General features: G+C 44.7%; 1 protein-coding gene across 1 annotated transcript in view; it reads left to right on the top strand.

The window, feature by feature from the left end:
• cerkl (ceramide kinase-like) overlaps positions 1–21,967 on the top strand; it is a 302,767-nt gene that overhangs the window by 179,163 nt on the left and 101,637 nt on the right. Inside the window, exon 3 of the mRNA XM_041200251.1 lies at positions 4,102–4,236. Within this exon, the coding sequence (XP_041056185.1) occupies positions 4,102–4,236 (135 nt within the window). The remainder of the gene's footprint in view (positions 1–4,101; positions 4,237–21,967) is intronic.

Genomic DNA, 21,967 nt, shown 5'->3' with positions numbered 1-21,967 from the left:
TGTGGCATGTTGTTTGTTCACCCTCCTGGCTGTAACAGCTCCCGGGATTTTCAGTCAGCTGTGGTGCTGTTTTATCCTTGGTGTCCTGCTGCCATTAATATATTCATGTGGAGTGTATCTTGACTTGTGCCAGTTGCAACAGATAAATTATTTCCACTCTGTAAATGTTGCCTTTACATCCATGCCCAGAATAATGCGTGCGTGTGTGATGATGTAAAAATAGCTTGTTCATAACGATGTGGCGAAACATAGAAGTATTAGTTCATGATGCTTCCACATACGTTATTAGCAAGTCAAAAGTGCCTAACTTTGTTTGTCTTAAAGCTGAACCTGAAACCCAAGTCAAGATTCAAATTCTGGACCCTGGTGCAAATATCTGTAAAGATTGGGAATTAAACTAAGATACGTTATTTTCTATCATAGTGCAAAACTGTGTTATGTCACTGTTCTCATCACCATACCTATTACCTGTGAATTTGTAGTTTTAATAGTTATGAACATGTAACATTTAGCCCATCTTAAATAGACATTTTCAAACCTGTGCAATCTATTTTAAAGGTGAAAGTGTTAATATTGATTAATTTCCTGAAGACAACAAATAACACTTGCTCCATAAATACACTGGTAATAGTTGTGTTTCTTTAGTGACCAATCAACGTAAAGATATGACTCATGAAATGTAAAATACTGCGTATTTCAATAAAAATTATTGGAACATTAATTGTCTACAAACTTTTTGAAATGTATACATTTTGCAGAGTTTTCAAAATATTGAAAAGACATGTGAAATAAAACATTTTAATTAGAGTCTATTCAAAGTTTAACTCATTTCATAATATTTATTTTCTTTTATATCCTCTTGAAGTCGTCCCTTTACTGAGCCTGACTAACAGCAGAGAATCTTCTTTTTGCACCTGCTCCTGCTGTGGCCCCAGTGTTTGGCAGACTAGAAATGCAGCAAATTGTAGTATCAGATCTCATCACCAACTGTGCACCAAGGTTATCATTGAATCCCTGTTGAGAGGCGTTCCCCTTCCATTCCCCAAGAGAGGATTTTTTTTCTGTTGCCTTCAGTTTCAAATCTGAACTATGATCCTAGCATTTTCGCATCTTTGCCCTTCCATAATTCTATAATGATAGTGGAATGAGTCATTCCAGCTCAGCTAACATCTTCCTATGCTCATTAGCAGGTCAAAGCTTCATCAGCCAACAGGTCACTCAGGTGTCAGAGTCACACAACAATGATGCTCTTACGGAATTAGAAGAAACGTACTTACAGTTTGTTGCACTTTGCAGATTTTCTGTAGCTGTAATGAAAGTGAAATTAAAATTGTTGAACCTGAAGGACCATAGTCAGTTAGAAAATATTCCATTGCAGTATTTTCTTGTCTCCATTTATGATAATGTTTGCTGTGTTGGAATAGCTGAAAACTCTCTTCAAACAGAGGAAGGTCCTTTCCCCTTGTATTTATAATTGCTGTCTCCCAGTTCAGAATCTTGAATTTTTGCTAATAAATACTCAGCACCTTATATTTCCTTGTGAAAATAAATTCTAAAATGAATTTTGAAAAAATTGTACTGATGATTAATAAATAAATAAGTTCCTAGTACCATTTCTTAGGAGCCTGGATATTTTAGTTATGTGAGGCAGTGTGGTGGCTTAGCACATCAATTTGCAAATGGCGTTGATTGCAGAGTAATTGGATTTAGATTGTGATTTCTACGCATAATTAGTTCTGGATCCACATGCCAGAGGATCTATGGTTCAGTGGTGATGCTCACCATAGAAATGAGGCATATTTCTGCATGGAGAGTGAATGGCTGGAGGAGACTGATCCCAGCCTGCCAAACACCAATCATAGAGCAGTATGAGGAAACATCTGGAAGGCGATTGAGATTTGCAAGATTTGAAGAGACCCAAAGAAGGTTTGGACAAGTCTCTAGGGTATTTAGGGTTTTATTGGCTCACCATTTGTGGTTGCAATGATGGCAAAACTGTTCACCATCATTATTGTATAAAATTGACAGCATTTTCTGGCATATGACATGCGCAGTTATACAAGAAAATTCAGAAGTTGCTGCCAGTGATACCATGTTGCTCCATAGGGTGCATGCCAGTGCAATCAACACAGAATCTGTGATTTGTTGCAAACTTCAGATTTTATGTACTAACCTTGCTGAAAAAACCATTGAAAAAGTTAATCTTTATTGAAAGGCGTGACTGAGTTTTGGATGCCATACTAAGTTATAACTATTGCTGAACAATCTCTCTGACTGTGAAAATCAAAATTTAGAATTCTGAGTGGCATTTTCTCCATTACATAATTAAAAATTCCATAGATTTTTAAAATACTAAAGAATATTATTTATATTACTTTTTAAAATTTATAATATTCCAGCTCATTTAATTACATGTGGATGCTCTAATCTATATTTCACTTTCTGAAAAATGATTAATAAGTGGGTGATAATAAGTGCTTTTTATTTCCCGGTGTGCTGTCCATGAGAACTCTTCAATTTGATTGGTAGCCCAGCCTGGATTACACTTCCAGAGATCCCATATAGCTGCTGCCAGAATGAAAATAACATTGTATTGAGGGAAATCAACAGCATAAAGCATGCTAAATCTTTGTGGGCAACCTTATTTGAGATTATGAGCAGTTACTGTCCCTTCGTCAGTGACTGCAAAGTCCTGGCTAATGTTTGCTATTCAAGTCGCATGACTATATTTGAGGAAAAAATATGTACCTAGACCCTCAAAGCAAAAACTTCAATTCATAACTTGTCTGGATGGTTAACTGTTCATGTTCTGAGTATTGTTTGGAGGCAGTTATAGACATCATTGTTATATATTCTGAGGGTGAAGGACATTTTCTGTAGATAAGGATCCAAGCCCCAATTGACGTAATGTTTGTGCTTGTAAAGAAGATTTTAAAATCTTGCTTAAATAAATCTGCAAATGCTGCAGCTAAGTTCCTGTTTGACTCTACACAAGAGTGCAGTTGATCTATAAAATTAATGCATGGGTTTAAAAAAGGAACTCTGCAACTTAAGATAAAAGCAAAATACTGCAGCTGCTGAAAATCTGAAATAAAAACAGAAAATGCTGGAAAAACTCAGCAGGTCTGACAGCACCTGTGGAGAGAGAAACAGAGTTAATGTTCCGTGTCTGAAGAAAGATCATACAGACTCGAAACGTTAACTCTGTTTCTTTACAGATGCTGTCAGACCTGCTGAGTTTTTCCAGCATTTTCTGTTTTTATTTTGTATTAACTCTACAACTTAATTTGTGCTGGTTTGATGTGTATCCCAGGCTCACACATAGTTAATGGAGGAAGTTACTGCATGGTGAACTTGGCATTTTTGGACTTCCAAATGGTAATTTACATTGCCCAAGTTAGAGAACACTCAAGAAGCTTGACACCATCCAGGACAAAGCAGACTGCGTGATTAGCACCCCATTCACCACCTTAAACAATCATGCTCTCTACCACTGATGCACAGTGACAGCAGTGTGTACCATCTACAAGATGCACTGCTGCAACCCACCAAGGATCCTTTGATAGCATCTTTCAAACCTACAACCTCGACCACCTAAAAGGACAAGGGCAGCAGGTTTAATGGGAACATCACTTTCAAGTACCCCTTCAAGTCACACACCATCCCAACTTGGAAATATATTGCAGTTCCTTCACTGTCATTGGTTCAAAATCCTGGAACTCACCTCCTAACGGCAGTATGAGTATACCTGTGCACTCATGTGGATTGTAGCAGTTCAAGAAGGTGGCTCACCACTATCTCATCAACGGTAATTTGGGATGGACAACAAATGTTGGCCGAGCCACAACGCCCACATTCTGTGAAAGAATACACAAAAGGGTGTACCATTGGTCTAGAAATCAAATGTGGATTTCATTTGTAGGTAATTATAAAATGAGCAAAAAATGCAATAAAGCAGATGCTGACAGGTAAATTGTGAATGTGTCAGTTGGGACTTATGCACACAAGAAAAATGTAGTTCTAATTATTGTTAAAGTAGCGTGTAACTAAGAAAACCACAATGGAGTAAGAGCTGAATTATTTATTTTATTTATCTTACAGGATATTTTCCAAAGAGGCCAAAGTCCCTGAAAGTTATTATTAACCCATATAGTCACAAAAAGGAAGCTAAACAAGTCTACTATGAACAAGTTGCACCTCTTTTCAAGTTGGCTGACATCAAGACTGACATCACCAGTAAGTTAGTCAGAATTTCATGTGTGCACCTCATTAGCTGATATTTGGGACTGGTACCGGGCAGTGGGGATTTTTTATTACCCCTATGATGTAATATAAGGCAGCAAACTGAATGGACTGCTAGGCCTGGATTTTCACTGAGTCGAGACCCCAGGAGCCCTTTAAAAATGGTAGGTGTAACCCGATCCCAGGATTCTCATCCCATTCCCGTTTCCTACAATTTTCAGCAGCTTGGGTTATGGCTGCGTGCTGTTGGCTCGCACGGAGCACCCCTACCCTTTCCAGCTCCTTTGCAGGAGTGGGCAGTTCAAATTCTCACCTCCACCCCGCCCCCCACAATTTTAGTGGAGTTGGGCCCCTTCAGTAATTAGATGTAGTTCATGGCCTCTCAGAGTAGGCGTAAACCATGGAGAAATGACAGTCAAGTGGGCAACCCAAAAAAAAACCACCTGCTCCTAGAATTCTTCAATTGGCAGGCTTTGAAATACAGAACAAACAGTTGTTCTTTTAGTTTCAATAGTTAGATACGGTATTGTAAGCTAGATGTGTTTTTACTGCAGTGATTGATTATAGGGCTTTGTCCTCCAAAGGTAAGTTGAGCATTACATTGATCAAGATTGTGTGAGTGTTGAGATGCATCAGAGTACGTTTCCCATTTTAAAAAGTGCTCTAATGCATTCAAACTGATGCAAACATCGCTTGGGATCTCTAGTGTAAAATCTAAAATGATTTAAGGGCTCAGAGTCCTAATAAAATGAAAAAAAGGTCCTTCAGCAGCTTTGACTTCGAGAAAAAGAAAGCCGCCACCTGCTCCTGGACTGCTTTGATTGATAGAATATCTGGTGCAGCTTAGAAAAAAAAGGCTATCTTTTTTTTTTCAGTTTCAATAGAGTCCATTGTTTACATTTTCCAGGGTTTGTTATTATAGCTGACCTTATGATGAATGCTTGGTTGAGTTTCAACAGGCCCAGAATGATTTAGCAGGCAGCTATGTTCACCTTTTGATTGACAGATGTTATTAAAGGATTATCTGTCTTTGATGTGGTTAATGAAATAGATGTTTGTTTATTTTTACAACAGACTGATCATTGAGGGGATTTAAATTTTTGAATGAGATTTATGAATAAGAGTTTTAAAAAAATATATGAACTGTGTTTGAGTGAGAGCACCATTAGATAGTTAGATATTCATTTTTATTTTTATCTCCATTTCAAAGACATGACTTTTGAAGGCTGCCCATGCTGGATGCTGGGTGAGTGTCTATGGATGATAAGTGGGGCCATGGAGGGGGAATGGGGGTTATAGGGAAATGGAGGTGGCATGGGGTATTTGAGGGGACATGGAGGTATGGAGAGGGCCTGGTGAATTTGAGAAGGCTTGGGAGCATGGAGATGCCATGGGAAAATGAGGGAATATAGGTAAACATGCAGAATATGAGGACAGTGTAGGAGGATGGAGGTGGCATTGGAAATATGAGGAGTCATGGAGGGGGCATGTAGGATATGATGGGTCACATGAGCGTGAGAAGGCGGAGGGTTTGAGAGCCTGATATTCATCATTAAAATTGGGCTGATGTCCCAGTAAACAGAGAAGGGTCTTCTAGTCTTTCGGCTTGGTCATCTGCCCACCTCCATTGTCACCTTGGGTCTGCCTCTGGAGGCAACAGGCCTGGCTCCATCCCAACCTGCCTCCCTAAATGAAAATATGGTGGGTAGGAGCCTTTTTAAAAGAGACAGGTTGGGAAGTTTCCTGACTTGACTTTCCCATCTCTTCCGTGAAAATCTGGCTCCTAATCCCTGCCTTGACTATGCATGTGGCTTCATTGAGCCTCTATTACATACCTATATTTCCTGCTTCTAAAAAAATACAGATATTTAGCACAATCAATATATCATAATGTGTTGTAATTTAAGAAATGTGATGCTTAAATATTACAGTGTGCAGCTAAATGCCAAAAGAGAGCTAAGTAAATACCACGTCTTACTAGATTCATTTAATTCTATAAAAGAACACTTCTGAATTTCCAATCAGACTTGCAGATGCCCATGGGTAATGCATTTTCTGATACTATTTCACTTGCAGCAAGCAACTCTTTATTCTCTCCTCTTCACCCTGTTATAGATGGGGAAAGATGCTGGCAGGTTAACTTTTCCCCTGTTCCCTCATCTCTTGGTTGTTTGCAACAAGATGCATATTTTTAGAGGGGGTGTTTTTAATCCCCTTTGGATCTAGTAATAGAGACGAAACAGGCTTCCTGATAAGTTTAAATCAGAAGAAAAGATAAAACGCTTATTCACCACAACGCCTGGAATGTAAATGCAACAAAACACTCACTCCCTCAAACACACACAAACATCCATATAAGACGTGATGACTTTTACCGATGACATGTACACTTAGGTTGTTAACAAAATGCAAGAAAATGTTTAAATTAGTCCTTTAAGATGAACACGTTCCAGGCCCAGATGGGATCCTCACTCGTGGTTCTTCGAAGGTGAATGGAGGTTGGAAGTCTGGGTTTTCAGATGATCTTGCGGCCAAGCTTCTATAGAAAAAGAGATATATCTTTGTTGCAGGTGGGAACAAATTAGCCCCTCTCTCAGTGCTTTGGTTGAATGGTTGTTAGTCAGGCTTTTGCCTTGTTTGGAGAATGGACCCTCTTGTGTCCTGTTGGTTTCCAGAGTGATGGCTCTAGCTGGTCCTTAGAATAATAAGGTGTGTTATCGTATGTCAGTTTTCATCGTGTGACAGCATAATCAATACTTCTATTGCCATGTTTTGAAGTTAGAAGCCATTGCTGCACAATGGGAGATGAATGCTGGCTATTCACACCTGCTTGTGATAAACTGGCTTCTTCATATGTCTTTTTGATAAGTTTTGAGCTTAGAGACAATGAGTCTGGGGTGACCAATGAATTTAAGATCGGTAAACATCCAGACAATAGGAGTTGTACATTCTACAAGTGATCTCGCATTTTGAATGTCTTTTCAAGAGAGGGGACTCCATCCACAGACATTTATATTTTGATGACTCTCCAGGGACTTGAGTTAGTTTGTGTAGCCAGGCCAGCTGACCTTCCGTAGCTATCTTTGCAGTAACATATGGTTCATTTTTTTAAAGCAAAAGTTAATTTCAAAGAGTCCACATTGAATATAGTTTTTATCTTAAAATTTAGGGATATAATATATCTTTACAGGGCATGACAACCCTTCTTTCCTGTCCTTCTCTCCCCTCTTCCTTCTGCCTTCCCCTTCTCCCTCTCTTCCTCCCTCCACTCTGCTCCTTCTATCCCCCTAATCAACCTCTTCTCTCTCTCCTCCTTTGCATTCTTTCTCTTTATCACTCTCTCTTCTCTATCTTTTTTTGTTCATCCCTTCTCCTTTTCCTCTGTCTTGTCTCCTCCCCTTGCCTCCCTCTTTCCTCTCATCTGCTAGTTCTGCCTCCCCCTTATTCCCTTGCCTCGCCTCAATTCTCCTTTTGAAATACTTCTCCTCCTCATGGTCATTCCTTTTCCCATTTCCTTCCTCCCTACAATTCCATCACCTTAACAACAGTTGAACTCTGATCTGAAGCTCTGTTGGCTTGACAAGACTCTTCATCAGACATGCATTGTATTTGACGTTTCGAGTCCTCATGACTCTTCGACAGAACTGGTTCTGTTCTGCCGAAGGGTCATGAGGACTCGAAATGTCAACTCTTTTCTTCTCCGCTGATGCTGCCAGACCTGCTGAGTTTTTCCAGGTAATTCTGTTTTTGTTTTGGATTTCCAGCATCCGCAGTTTTTTGTTTTTATATTTATGCATTGTATTTCTCAGATTGCCATTAGAACTGCTTCTCCAGTTCTTTATAAAAGGCCAGAACCTGCAGGATGGTTTTGTTCTTTCCCTAACTGTGTGTCGCCTGTTTTGAGAAAGTTGTCCAAGTTCCTAGTATTTCTTTTAATCAGTTGAAGAGCCTGCCCGTGTAGATTTTGTTAGATTTTAGGAGAGGTTATTTGGGCAGAATTTTCCATGCCCGCTGGCGTTGGATGTCATGACAGGCATGAGTGGACAATGTGGCAGGAAGGCCAAAATTCGATTTCACAACATCATGAAATCAGTTTGTCCTACACATCAATGGCAGGCCGCGATTCCCACTGCTGCACAACCGGAACTTCATTGTAATACATTTGCATATCATTATAAGGTCAGCTCACCGGAACTATCCGTCTACTCTGGATCATCCGAGCACGTTGGCATGCTTTCATAAGGCATGCATCTGGCAATCTGCACTTTGAGGGGAACTCAGAGTGAGTGCACAGTAACGTTGCTCAGCACTCGCGAGGGTCGCCAGTTGGGCCTCAAGGTTGAGGCCCGTGCATTCAGGCGCAGGCACAGGCAAGTTGCATTTTCCCAGCTGGCTGACAGTGCGGTGTCAGGGCAAGGGCTCTGGTTGAGGCAAGTTGTCGGCGGGTGAGGGGCAAGGGCCGCACTGTGCTTGCATAAGCATGTGTGGGTGGTGGGTGTGTGGAGGGAAATGGCCATGCATTAGGAAAACCTGGTATAAAGTGACTATTCCTCTGCAGCTGAGACAGTTCAGGCACAGCCGCATTGACATGCTTGGAATTGGGCCTCTAACTTATCTCTCCACTCAAGCAACGCAGAGGCCTGAAAGTGTCACCAAGTGCTCCAGAGCTTTTCACCCCTCGAGCACAAACTGCAAACTAAAGAGCGTTTTAGTGGAATGCAGAACAATTAGATTACTGGGCAGGTTGTTCAATCTCCGTGCGAAAGCTGGCCATGGAGCAGTCACTAGTAGAGGCGCTCATAGCTCCTTGCCAATGTCATCATTCAGGCTTGGACCAGTCTCCCCCCATGGTTCAAGCTAACAGTGCAGCCTTGCAGTGCGGGTTAGGACAATGCCTGCACCTGAGCTGAGAGCACAGCATGCAGTCCAGTGGGCAAAGCTGCTGCCAATCGGTCAAGTGGAGTGAGGTGGAGGAGGTTGGGGTTTCACACAGCAATGCAGCACACTAAACTCTGGCCGTCCAAGTGGTGGCCGGCACTCTGGGATGTGTTAAGGGACCTTCCGACTTAACCAAGAGAGGTTTTTAGTACACTCAAGCTAACCCACACATCTCTCTTTCATTCTGCAGGACGGGTACATCAGGAGCATGAAGTCTGCTGACCTAGCTTTACGCCTCATGGCTTACAGAGAATGGAGATGAAGGAGAAGAGAGCGATGGAGATGCCTGGCTGGGCAGAGAGAAGAGCAGCACCATCAGAAAGAAGGGGCAGCTCGGGCACACAGCTAAAGAACCACAACGAGCCTTTGCTGGTTAGTGTCTAGCTAGACCCAGGGTCTATCGATGGCGCTTGTCATTCCTGCAGATGACTGACAACCAGTGTCACCAAAGACTGCGCATATCTAGGGAACTGGTTGGTCACATCTGCCACCTGCTGCAGGATTTGGTACCATGGGGACATGGAGGGCATCCACGGCCCATGGCCATGAAAGTCACCGTGGCACTCAATGTTTACGCCACTGGCTCCTTTCAGGGTTCCACTGTGGAATATTGCAAACAGCAATGCACAAATGCATCCATGAGGTCATGGACACCATCTTCGCGAAGGCACACAACTTTGTGCATTTCACCCGGGATCAGGAAAGCCAGGATGCAAAAGTGCTGGGATTTGCCCAGATCTCAAGTTTTCAATAGGTGCAGGGTATCATCAACTTTACTCATGTAGCGCTCAGATCTCCACGGCAGTCAACTATGTCAAGCACAAGGACTTCCGCTTGCTGAATGTTCAACTGGTGTGTGACTACCACAAACGCATCTTGCAGGCCTGCGCCTGATTCCCAGCGAACATCCACAATTTCTGCTCTCTCAGTAGGTCTCAGATCCTTGACGTCTCCCAGGGTCCCCAGAGAGCTGGCTCCACAGGGACAAGGGCTATCCACAGAGGACGTGGCTGATATGACACCCGTGCGGCAGCCTTGGAGTGCAGCAGAAAGAAGGTACAAATAGGCTCATACTGCAACTCACAGCTTGGTAGAGCAAACCATTGGAATGTTGAAAATGAGATGCCTGGACCTAGTCTGATGGAACCCTGCAATACAGTCCACAGAGGGTGTCACGCATTGTCTTCACCTGCTGCACCCTTCACAACCTGGCCTGCAACGGGGAGAGGAGCTGGCTGAGAAGGAGATAGAGGAGCTGCATGTCTCCTCTGAAGAGGAGGACGTTGACAGGGATGAGGGGGAGGAGATCCTCGAAGGTGAGGATGATGACAATGAGGCCATCGCACTGGCCAAATGAGGCAGGTGCACTCGGGAGGCCCTCATAGCTGCTAGATTCATGGAGGAAGATGATGAAATGCAGTGAGGAGACAACATAGATTCTCACATTGCATCCGTGAAGGTTTGAATCCAGTCTGGCTGATGGCAGGGCACATACCCTCTGTGATAAGGTCCCTGTCATGGAGGCACAGCGGATGCCCATATTCCCTACATTCCAGGAGGATGATGATGACATGCAATGGGGACGTCCATAAATCCTTACATAGCTAATGTGAATGTCTGCCTCCTGTCTGGCTGATGGCACGTCGCTTGTGCTCTGTGAACAGGGTCATATCATTGAGATACAGCAGGGAAACTTTAACTTCTCTTCCTATGACATCCTTCATGAGCTGAACCCTTCAGGATAACACTGTCACTGGGCACAGGTGCCGATGAGATGGGGAACCAGCCGCACCTCAAAGGTGCTGGGAGCACACAGAGGGAATGACTGATGTGACCAGTGATAGTGAAAGCACACCATCATTCTGCTGGGAAAGTTGCACAAAGCACAGGGAAGAAGCCCGGGACTGAGACGCCTGCCTTTTATCTTGTGCAAGGACCAAGGTTTCACATCTGAGTGATACGAACACTGCCCATCAGAACAAAGCCATGGCAAGGAGACATACTTGGGAGTTTATTAACAAAGCGAACATTATATACAAGTGATAACACCCATGCCCAGGCTGTGAAACTACATCTTCTTAACCATCCTAACCCTGCCTTACGTTTTGGTGCTCCTCTGACATCCACCGTGGAGTTGGAGGCAGCCTTGTCTGTGATGACCTTGACGTGTGACCTCTGGAGGGCTGAGATCTGCTTTTGGGGCCCTGCTGTGTAGCAGTGGCATCCTCCTCGGCTTGTGGAACTGGATTTGCTGGGGTCACAGGAAGAGGGGATTTGGATGGGCCGGATACTCCCAGAGTCACTTGAGTGGCTGGTCCTGGGGTGTGCACCTGCTATCCTCCTCTCTATAGGTGCCCGAGGGCTCCTGCCCGACTTCTTGAGGAGAAAGGGAAGCTGGAGTGAGATCGAGCTGCCTGCACCCCTCTTGCGTTGACACTGTTGAAGGCCAACCATGGCGTCAGTGATGGAGTTCAGCCCACGTAGCAGTGCAGGATTGATGACCAAGGTCTCCTTGGAAGTGCCAACCTACCTTGGTGCATTAGCATGCAGGTGTATTACCTCAGACTGCAGGCGGATGGACTCCTCCATCGTGCCTTGCAATCTGACATCCCTTCCTGATGCTCCTGTGCTTACCTTTGCAGCTCCAGCAGCTGAGGTATGACCGCATCCAGAGGCTTCTCATCTGACTCGGACTCAGCAGATTTCTGGTCTCCAGCAGTCCTCCGAGTGCCAGAAACCTGGGATGTCCCTGCCTCTGCCTGCTGTGGATCAGAAAGTGCGACGTGCTCACCAGATTGTGATTCCGAGGGTACTCTAAAGCTAGGTCCCACTGAGGTGTGTGTCTCTGCGCTGGTGGAGGGTGTGGGGAGCACTGTGACGGTTCTTCAGTGAGGGCTTCAGATTCCTCTCCTGAGGTGTCTTCGGGGCTTGAGTTGAGGACCTGGTTTATGAACTCCCTCAGCTGTTTCCCACATGTGCCTGTAAAAGCAAGGAGAGATAATTAGTGCATGGCTGTGGCCTGTGAAACAGGACACATCACTCGGGATGGTTGGCTGATGGATGTTGCATTTCGGGACCCTCACTTGGTTGAACACCGCGGACCTCGCCATCAGCACAGGAATGGTCAGCACAGTTAGTTGTATTAGTGACTGTATTGACCAATCACTACACAGCGCAGACTTCTTGGGTCACAATGCAACATTTTAAATTCAATTCGAGGAATAGGCTCCCAGGAGAGACAATCGTTTGTTATGAAGCTGCTTTAAAGGAATTAATGGAATATTGATAGTTTGGAACTTCAATTAATAACATGTTGAGAAACTGATTGATATGTGGAATCGGGGACGATGATATTCAAAAGTGGTTGCTATCTGAAACTAATCTAGACTTCAGTAAGGCATTAAAATTAGCAACAGCCATGGAGAGAGTTGTTAGGGACTTGGAGGCAATAAAAGATACATAAAATGTCGCCTTCCAACTTGTTGTGTAGGTAGGGCCGGTAACTAAAAGCACAAAAACGTCAGACTCCGCAGAAAGGTGGGGAATGCCCACGATGTGCAGACCTTTGAAGAACAACAGTGCTACAGTGAAAACCCATGACATGAATGAGAGAAATGCATCCAGGCAGCCTGCAGGCGATTGACAAATTCAGAAATATCGAATGCTTTTACTGCCACTGCAGTGGTCACGTAATGTGGCACTGTCAAGACAGGCTGAGACAGCATTTCAAAAACAAAGATAGAAATCTGTTTCATTGAAGAACCAGAGGAAGCAGAATCTGACATCTATTCATTATACAACTGAAAGTGGGTAGAACTGAGCCAATCCAGGTAGCCATTAAATAACCCATCAAGATGGAGGTCGATACTGGGGTATCAATGTCTGTCACAGGAGAACATACATTCAGACATTTGAATAAAGGAGTCCATCCTTTAAGTTTGGAAGAATCGGGCACTAAATTAAAAACATATACTTGCAAAGAAATAAAAGTGAAAGGGATATGTCAAGTCTTGGCATGGTATGCAGTAAGTCCTGAGCATTTGAAACACCATAGCATACAGAGCTACGGCCCAAGTGCTGGAAAATGGGATTAGAATAGATAGATGCTTGATGGCCGGCATGGATATAATGGGCTGAAGGGCCTGTTTCTGTGCTGTATAACTCTATGGGAAAAATGTCCCGCCCCCCCCCACTTTCACCCCCGTTTGGGGGGGTTGTGTGGGAGTGAGCGCAGGCAAACGCGGACCCAATCGGAATCCCTGATTGGGTCTGCAGTGCCATTTTACATGGGCAGGCCAATTAAGGCCCACCCAGCGTGACACGCACCTGGAAGCAATGTACGGGCAGGGGGTAGGAGGTTCCCTGAGTCGGGAGTGGGCTTTTTCGCACATGTGCTCGAAAGAGCATAGAAATCTTGGTGCCTCAGAGAAATTAGTTTTAAGTTTTAACAGTTCAATAAAGTGTTGGAAAAATGTTTATGACATGTCCCCTCATGTGAAACTGTCACGTGAGCTGGGACATGTGCATTAATTTCAATAAAAATTTTTCAGAAAATTTAAAATCATTCATGAAACCTCATCCTGCGATGAGGTTCCATGAAAAATGCGAAGGCCGCCTGGGCTCTTCGCCTGCCCACCAACCTTAAGGTTGGACGGACAGCTCCGTTAATTATTTTAATTGTTAGTTAAATGGCACCTGCCAAACTGAAAATTTAAATGACGCGCGGTGACTTTGGGACGCACACCTGACATCACTCCGTGTAATTTTACGCCTCGGTGAGTGGGCCCCGCCCCCACTCGCTGAGCCAAAGATTTTCCCCTATGACTCTATGATTATGGAGATCAGTCTGCAAATTTATCCCTTATAGTAGTAGTACCTGGGGCGGGCCAATTGTTTAATTGGCCGCAACTGACTCAGAAAGATTAAATTGCAACGGGCCGAGATTTTTCAAGTTAGAACGATAAAGTTACAGGAATTGTTACGCTTCCATTTTCAGTGATGGTCTAGGAAGGATTTGGTGGCTACAAGCCAAAATAAACATAGATCGCTAAGACAACCCCCAGATTTATCAGAGCCAGACCAACCACAATGTCGAGACCGAGATAAACAGGCTGGAAAAGTTGGGTATCTTATAATCAGTGCAATTTTCCGAGTGGGCGGCACCCATAGCACCCATACTGAAACCAGACCAAAGTGTTCCGTTTGTGCGGTGACTATAAATTAACTATAAACAGAGTGGCCAAACTTGATAAATACCCAATACTGAAGATTGATGAATTATATTCGAAATTGGCAGGGGACATCACATATTCGAAACTCGACATGAGCCACATCTACCAGCAGGTAGAGTTGGAAGAAGGCTCTAGGGAATCCATGATCATCAATACACAATGAGGATTGTATGAATATACTCAAGTACCCTTTGGGGTCTCATTGGCGTGTGCTATTTTCCAGCGTATCATGGAAAATCTGCTTCACGGACTGCCCTATGTTGTTGTTTATCTGGATGCTGTGTTAGTCACTGGATGAACTGATGAAGAATTCTTAGCTAATTTGGAGGAAGTACTGAAACACTTTTCATAAGCGAGGGTGCGCTTGAAGTGTGAAAAATTACTTTTCCAAGCCAAAGAGGTAGTTTACATGGGCCATAAGGTCGACACGGACGGCCTGCATCCCATGGAAGAAAATGTAAAGGCTATTCACGAGGCACCTGCACCAAGAAACACTACAGAGCTAAACAAAAATAAAAATAGAACTGTTAAATGGTGCCGCCATTTAAAGAGATGAAGAATCATATGGACTTGAAACGTTAACTCTCTTTCTTTCCACAGATGCTGTCAGACTGGCTGAGCTTTTTCAGCTATTTTTGTTTTTGTTTCAGATTTCCAGCATCCACAGTATTTTGCTTTTACTACAGAATTAAATGCCTACTTAGGCATGATAGACTACTATGGGTGATTTCTCCCAAATCTATCAACCATTCTGGCTCTGTTATACGCATTGCTTAAGAAAAACTATAAATGGATTTGCCAAGCTCCGCAGCAGGATGCGTTTCTGAAGGTAAAGCAATTGTTAAGATCATCGGCCCCATTGGTCCACTTTGACCCAAAGAAAGACTTGATTTTAACTTGCGATGCATCCCCTTATGGAGTGGAGGCTGTACTTTCACATTGGATGGTGGATGGTTCCTAATGACCCATTGGCTATACATCTCACACACTCAGTGCTGCAGAGCAACGATATTCTCAAATTGAGAAGAAGGGCTTGTCTGTCGTGTTTGATGTTCAGAAATTCCATCAATACCTTCATGATCGCCATTTTCATTTTATATCCGACCACAAGCATCAGCTGGGATTATTTGGAGAGGATAAGGCGATACCCCCCATTACATCTGCTCCCATCCAGAGGTGGGCATTGATATTGGCTGCTTACAAATACACGATTGCATCTGCTGATGTGCTGAGCCGCCTCCCCCTGCCAGATAACAATGTGAAGGTTCCAATTCCCCGGGAACTTGTCTTAGTACTAAATATTTTGAACTCCTCCCCTGTCCAGGCCAAACAAATCTGTGAGTGGACAAGCCGAGATCCACTTTTATCTCATGCCTGGGATGGTCAGGCGAGCCAAAGTCTGATGACATGAAGCCCTATTTCAATCGCAGATATAAGCTCACCTGCTGGGACGGCATTTAGCTCTGGGGAGCAAGGGTTACCATGCTCCCGAGAGGGCAAATTACTTAGCACTCACCCTGGCATTAGTAGGATGAAGATGCTCACGCACAGCTACTTGTGGTGGCCAGGAGTGGACGTGGACATTGAAACCCTGGCAAAAAGTTGTCTTCAATGTCAGCAGGGACAAAAGCTACCCCTCTTAGCTCCATTGCACCCCTGGGAATGGCTGGGGCGGCACTGGATGTGCCTATACTTTGACTACATGGGGCCCTTCTTGGGTACAATGTTCCTTTTACTAATAGATGCCCACTCCAAGTGGATGGATGTCCACGAAGTCCGGTCACCCATGTCTGCTGCCACAATAGACCTTTTGCGACAGAGTTTCGCGGCGCATGGGTTACCAGAAGTGCTCGTGTCAGACAACAGGACTGCATTTACCAGCGGGAGTTCCACAGGTTTACAACCATCAACGGAATAAAGCATATCAAAAACTTGCCTTATCACACCCGCCTCTAATGGTTTGGCTTTGCGGGCGGTCCAGACTTTTAAGTCCAGGATGAAAAAGCTTGACAGGGATTCCATTAGCACCAGATTGTCACGATTCCTGTTCGCATACTGGACGATGCCACGCATAACCACTGGTATTGCCCTTGCTGAATTACTAATGAAGAAATATCTCTGCATTGTCTAGCTCTTATCAGGCCAAATTTAGGGAGAAAGTGGAGAGAAGCCAAGAGGCCCAGAAGGCTAGACATGATGGTCATAATCATGAAAGAAATTTCATGGTGGGAGGTACAGCTCTCACGAAGAACTTTGGAGATGGGCCCAATTGGCTATTAGACAAAGTTAGTGCCATGACAGGACTTCTCTCTTATAGTATATCAGTAAATGGCTGAATAATTAGATGACAGATGGATCATCTCTGGAGAAGAAAGATAGCCTGACAAGAAGGAATGCCGTCATCATTTGTGTTTGAGTCTGCACAGCAAGTGTAAGAAATGTCACATGATTTGGAAGTACCGATGGGGCCTGTTGGCCCCGAGAGGGTCGAAGACACAAACTTGCCCACTTCCACTGAAGAGCCTGATGGACAGTTGATTCCTGAGAATGGGGACTTGAAAAACCAGCCATTGCCACTGAGCTACCATGCTGGACATATCTGAGGAAGCCTCCTGAGGGACTTGGTTTGTAAATAGTTATTCATGTAAATAATTTGGATGTTGTGATGCTTGTCAATTATACTTTCAAGTAAAGGGGGAGGGATGTGCTAATGTGGAGTGCTGTGTACCTTTAAGAGAATGTGGTTAGTTGACCATGTGACTGTATTGACCAAGCTCTACACAGCGCAGGCTTCTTGGGTAACTGTAATTCTAGACTGGAGGTGATTGAAGAAGCACACAAGGTGTTAGTGTTCTTTTCTTAGTTCCAATAAACCACCAGTATTTGTTCAGTTAATTGGTCCCTCTGCCTATACTGTTTCAAGCACCAACTTCTGTGTTAATATCAAGGGCGCAGTTAGCGTTTGCCGGACAAATTGAACCTGATAACCAGAAACATAAAAGCTGGCCAGTTGGATGACTCTATTTTCAAAGTCTGTGAGGACCTTGGTTTCAGGCGTTCCTCTATCTGTTTGTGACCTCTCCCTTTTGTTGTGTGCCAGCTTGTCCTGCAAGAATACAAACGTCGAGAATGTAAGCAGGAGACCTGCTAGGCCAGATGATAAGTATGGCAGGCATATATGAGTTGTGAGTGGTGCCATGGACAGATGAAGACAATGAAGGTGTGTGTGAGAGAGTGAATGGTGATGTCCCTTGGATGGACAGAGAGTGACATCCCTGTGGATGTGTGATGGGTTTGTGAGTTGGGATGCGACAAGTGGCAGAACGGAGATCATCCATTCTCTTTCGGCACTCGGCTGTCCTCTTTTGCAGGGCATTGGCACTAACCACCACTGCCACCATCTTCCAAGCCAGATTGGTGATATTGCTGCCCCTCCTCTGGCCCGAGCAGGGGTAGAGGACATCATGGTGGGTCTCCACACTGTCCAAAAGGCATCCCAGGCACACGTCACTGAATAGGAGGGGCTGCAGTCTTCTTTCCTTTCAGGAAAGGATTGGGAAAGGATCAGCTGGGTTGGGATTAAGACTTAATTGTAATTTGGTGATAAGGACCATTCTACAAACATAATACTTCAGACAGTGCTGTGGAAAATTTGGAGCAGGACATTGCTACCAAGTTTGAGAGCCAGGATGTTAATCAAGTTACCCACAAGTCGTCTGTGCAGTAGCCCTGGGCTGGAAGCACTGAGAGGTGTGTGTGTGTGTGTGTGGCTGTACTTTAAATATGGTGCCTGGCGTGAGCAAGCGGCGAGGTGATGGCACGGCGGGTGAATCGGAGGCTGCCTGCCAGTGAAATGGCATATTTCCCAGAAATGTGTGATTATTGAGGCAGCATTAGGATGATACGGCATGAAAGTCACCATTGCAGCTGGCAGGTAAAACGTTTTTTTTCCTGCCCGTTACCAATCAGTGCAAATCTGGGATGATTCCACCCATAGTCTTTGAACTCTTAACTGTTTCTCAGTTATATATTCATCTTTTCAGAGAAGAGATGGCCAGGGAAACTGAGATGGAAATTAAAATCAGAGTGGGTGGATTCACTTAGTTCATTGGTTAGAGGATATCTCGGGGAGAAACTCAGCATGGGGCTATGAGGGACTGCAGAGGACATGCATTTTAAAAGAGAGGCAGGGGGTGGAACAAGATAAGGGCTGGAATTTTCCAGCGCCGCCATGGCGGGTTTCCCCACAGCGGGGCCAGCGAGCCATTGAAACCTCCATTCACATTGGTTGGACTGGGATATCCTGCCGACGGGAGGGGCTGGAAAATTCCAGCCAAGGTGTTTGAAAGAGAAGGCTCCATTGCAACTGGGTTGGGATTAAGATTTAATTGTAATTTGGTGATAAGGACCATTCTACAAAGATAATAGTTCAGACAGTGCAGTGGAAAGTTTGGAGCAGGACATTGCTACCAAGTTTCTTTGAGAGCCAGTATGTTAATCTAATTACCCACAATAAGATAATTTTGAATTGGAGGTGGGGGTGCAATTTGGTGAAGGGTGGTCAGTGAGTGTAACAGGAAGGAGGTTAGCCCCTCAGTGGGTGAACTGGGAAGGAAGGTCTGCAAGAGAGGAGGATGGAGCACCTGGGGTTGCTGCTCATAAGGCGAATGCTGATAGTGACATAGAGGGTAACTGTAGTCTTATTCAATTAGGAGTTGAAACCTGGAATGGCAGCAGGAGGTAAGTGATGGAAAGCAAAGCAAGCCTTCATTTTTATAACAATTTTCACATCTCTGGCTGTCCAAAACATTTTAAAGCCAATTAAGTACTTTTGGTATGTAGTTGCTATTGTAACATAGGAAACACAGCAGCCACAATGTTTACAGCAGTGTCCCACAGCAATGTGATAATGACCAGATAATCCATTTTTCTTGTAATTTTGGTCGAAGGGTAAATATTGGCTAGAATGTTAGGGGGAAATCCCCTGCTCTTCTTGGAAATGATACCATGGAATCTTTCATACATATTTGAGAGGGAAGAGAGGACCCCAGTTTGACATTTCGTCTGAATAACAGCACCTCTGACAAAGCAACACTCCCTCAATGCTGTATTGCATTGTTAGCCTGCATTTTGTGCTCAAGTCTCTGAAGTAGAACTTGAATGCTCAACCTTCTAACTCAAAGGCGAGATTGCTGCCACTGAGCTACAGCAGACTCCTAGAATGGGGTAGGGATTGTCAGGGGAGAGGGACTAAAGTACCCAAAAGGGGATAAATTAAAGATGGTTACAGAGAGAATACAGGAAAAATTGAATTCAACTAAGGAGAAACTGGATACCTGTCCAAAACGCAACACAGAATCAGATGAAAGCAGTGCGCTGAAGTATAATTCTGAGGCACAGCAGGTTTTGAATGAGAACTCTAGGCTACAACAAATTAGCTTAAACTAGGACTGATTGGGTGGCAACACAGAGTCACAGCAGCTAAATATGCAATTTAGTCCTGAGAGTAGAGGACTCCAGGATGGTAGGAAATCAAATGTGAGCCTGTTTCAGCCGTTGAAAAGAGAACAGTTAATGAGATAAACAAGATTGGGAGATGTGTACATGTACTGTCAAGGTAATTTTAAACATTAAACTCTGTACAGGTAGTTAGAATTTATAGAATAAGATAAATGCTCTGAATTAGGGTTAGAGGATCATAAGTAGTGAAGGAAAATGTTGACCTTAAGGCAGGAATTTCCTGTCTCATTTGGCTTCAGGCGTCATGGTAGGCCTGAGCGGACAATATGGCTAGAAGGCCAAAAATCGATTTCATGTCGTCGTGAAACCAGTTTGCAATCGTTCACTCCACCTATCAATGGCGGGCCACCTTTCCTGCCGCTGCACGTCGAGAATGTCATTTTTATACATTTGCATCTAATTATAAGCCCTGCTTGCCAGAATCATCCCCCCACATCAAATTTACCACCCAATCCAAAACATGTCTTGACAAATGTGATGTGCAGCAGTCAGGACTTACTGTTAGGGCCTTGCTCACATCGCGGACATCCGAGGAGCAGAAGATGCTGGAACCCTACAGCTACTGGACCCTGAAGGAACATGTGCATCGCATGCTGGGTGGGTTGCCATGGACATGGCTCTGCCGCAAAGCAGCTCACAGAAGGTGGAAGGTCTCCATTGATGGTCTGGGGTCCGCTTCAAGACATCAGTGTCTTGGCCATGGTCTGCTACGGATAGTCGTCAAGGAGTGGGTGAGAGGAAAGTCCAGCTGTGAGTGGGAGAGGAAAGTGTACTGGGGTTGGGGTGGTGGATGGGGGTTGGGAGAGAAAGGTCCAGGTTTAACTGGGAGAGGAAGATGCACCAGTGGGGGAGGGTGGGAGAGAAAGGTCTAGGTTTGACTGGGAGAGGAGGATGTACTGGGGGCAGAGGGGGTGGTGAGGGATGGTGAGATTGGGAGGAGGAGATTTATAGAATGAGATAAAATGCTCTGAATTAGGGTCAGAGGATCATAAGTAGTGAAGGTAAATGTTGACCTTAAGGCAGGAATTTCCTGTCTCATTTGGCTTCAGGCATCATGGTAGGCCTGAGCGGACAATATGGCTAGAAGGCCAAAAATCGATTTCATGTCGTCGTGAAACCAGTCTGCTCCTCGGATGTCTGCGATGTGAGCAAGGCCCTAACAGTAAGTCCTGACTGCTGCACATCACATTTGTCAAGACATGTTTTGGATTGGGTGGTAAATTTGATGTGGGGGGATGATTCTGGTGAGCAGGGCTTATAATTACATGCAAAAGTATAAAAATGACATTCTGCCGGAGGAGGGGGGGGGGAGGTGTGGGGGGGCACGTGAGGTTGATAGGGGGGAAACAAAAGTGCTGGGGGTGAGTTGGTGGGGGGGAGGTAGTACATGGGAGAGGGTGTATCAGGGGAGAATGCGGCAACAGGGAAAATAGGTGTAAGTGGGGAGGAAGGTGTAAAGGAAGGAGTTTGGAGGGGGGAGGAGTTTGGCAGTGGGTGGGGGGGGGGTGCAGAAGGACTTCGCAGAGGCGAAGAAGTTTGGAGGGGGCCAGGACATGGGGCGGAAGAAGGAGTTCAGAGTGAGGAAGGAGTCCATGGGGAGGAAGGAGTTTGGAGGGAGGGGAACGTAAGGGTAGAGGAAGGAGTAAGGGTGGAGGATGGAGTAAGGGTGGAGGAAGGAGTAAGGCGTGGGATGTCCAAGTAAATGTGTAAGGGAGGGGTCTGTGGAGTCAATGACTGCTTCCTGGTGAGTGAACTGGGTGTACTTGGAGGGAATAGTGAGCATGAGAGAGGGGTAGGGTGACCTGGAAAAGTGGGAGGATGAGGGTCCGATGGTAGCGGTAGAAGGTACAGTGTGAGTGATTGGTGAGGAGTCGGAGGCAGGCACAAACCCTGGGGGTGAGAAGAAGGAGGTCAGGGAGGTCTATCTGGATAGGAATGGGATTCTTGGGAAGGTGGGGAACATACACCTTCACCTGGACCTCATGGAAAGAAAAGGGTCTACGGTTGGTAGGTGACGGTGAGGAGGTGAAAGATGA

Source organism: Carcharodon carcharias, chromosome 12 (genome assembly GCF_017639515.1).
Source record: "Carcharodon carcharias isolate sCarCar2 chromosome 12, sCarCar2.pri, whole genome shotgun sequence".
Classification (NCBI taxonomy): domain Eukaryota; kingdom Metazoa; phylum Chordata; class Chondrichthyes; order Lamniformes; family Lamnidae; genus Carcharodon; species Carcharodon carcharias.
The sequence above is the reverse complement of the archived record's forward strand: the minus strand, read 5'-3'. Positions and strand labels throughout refer to the sequence as shown.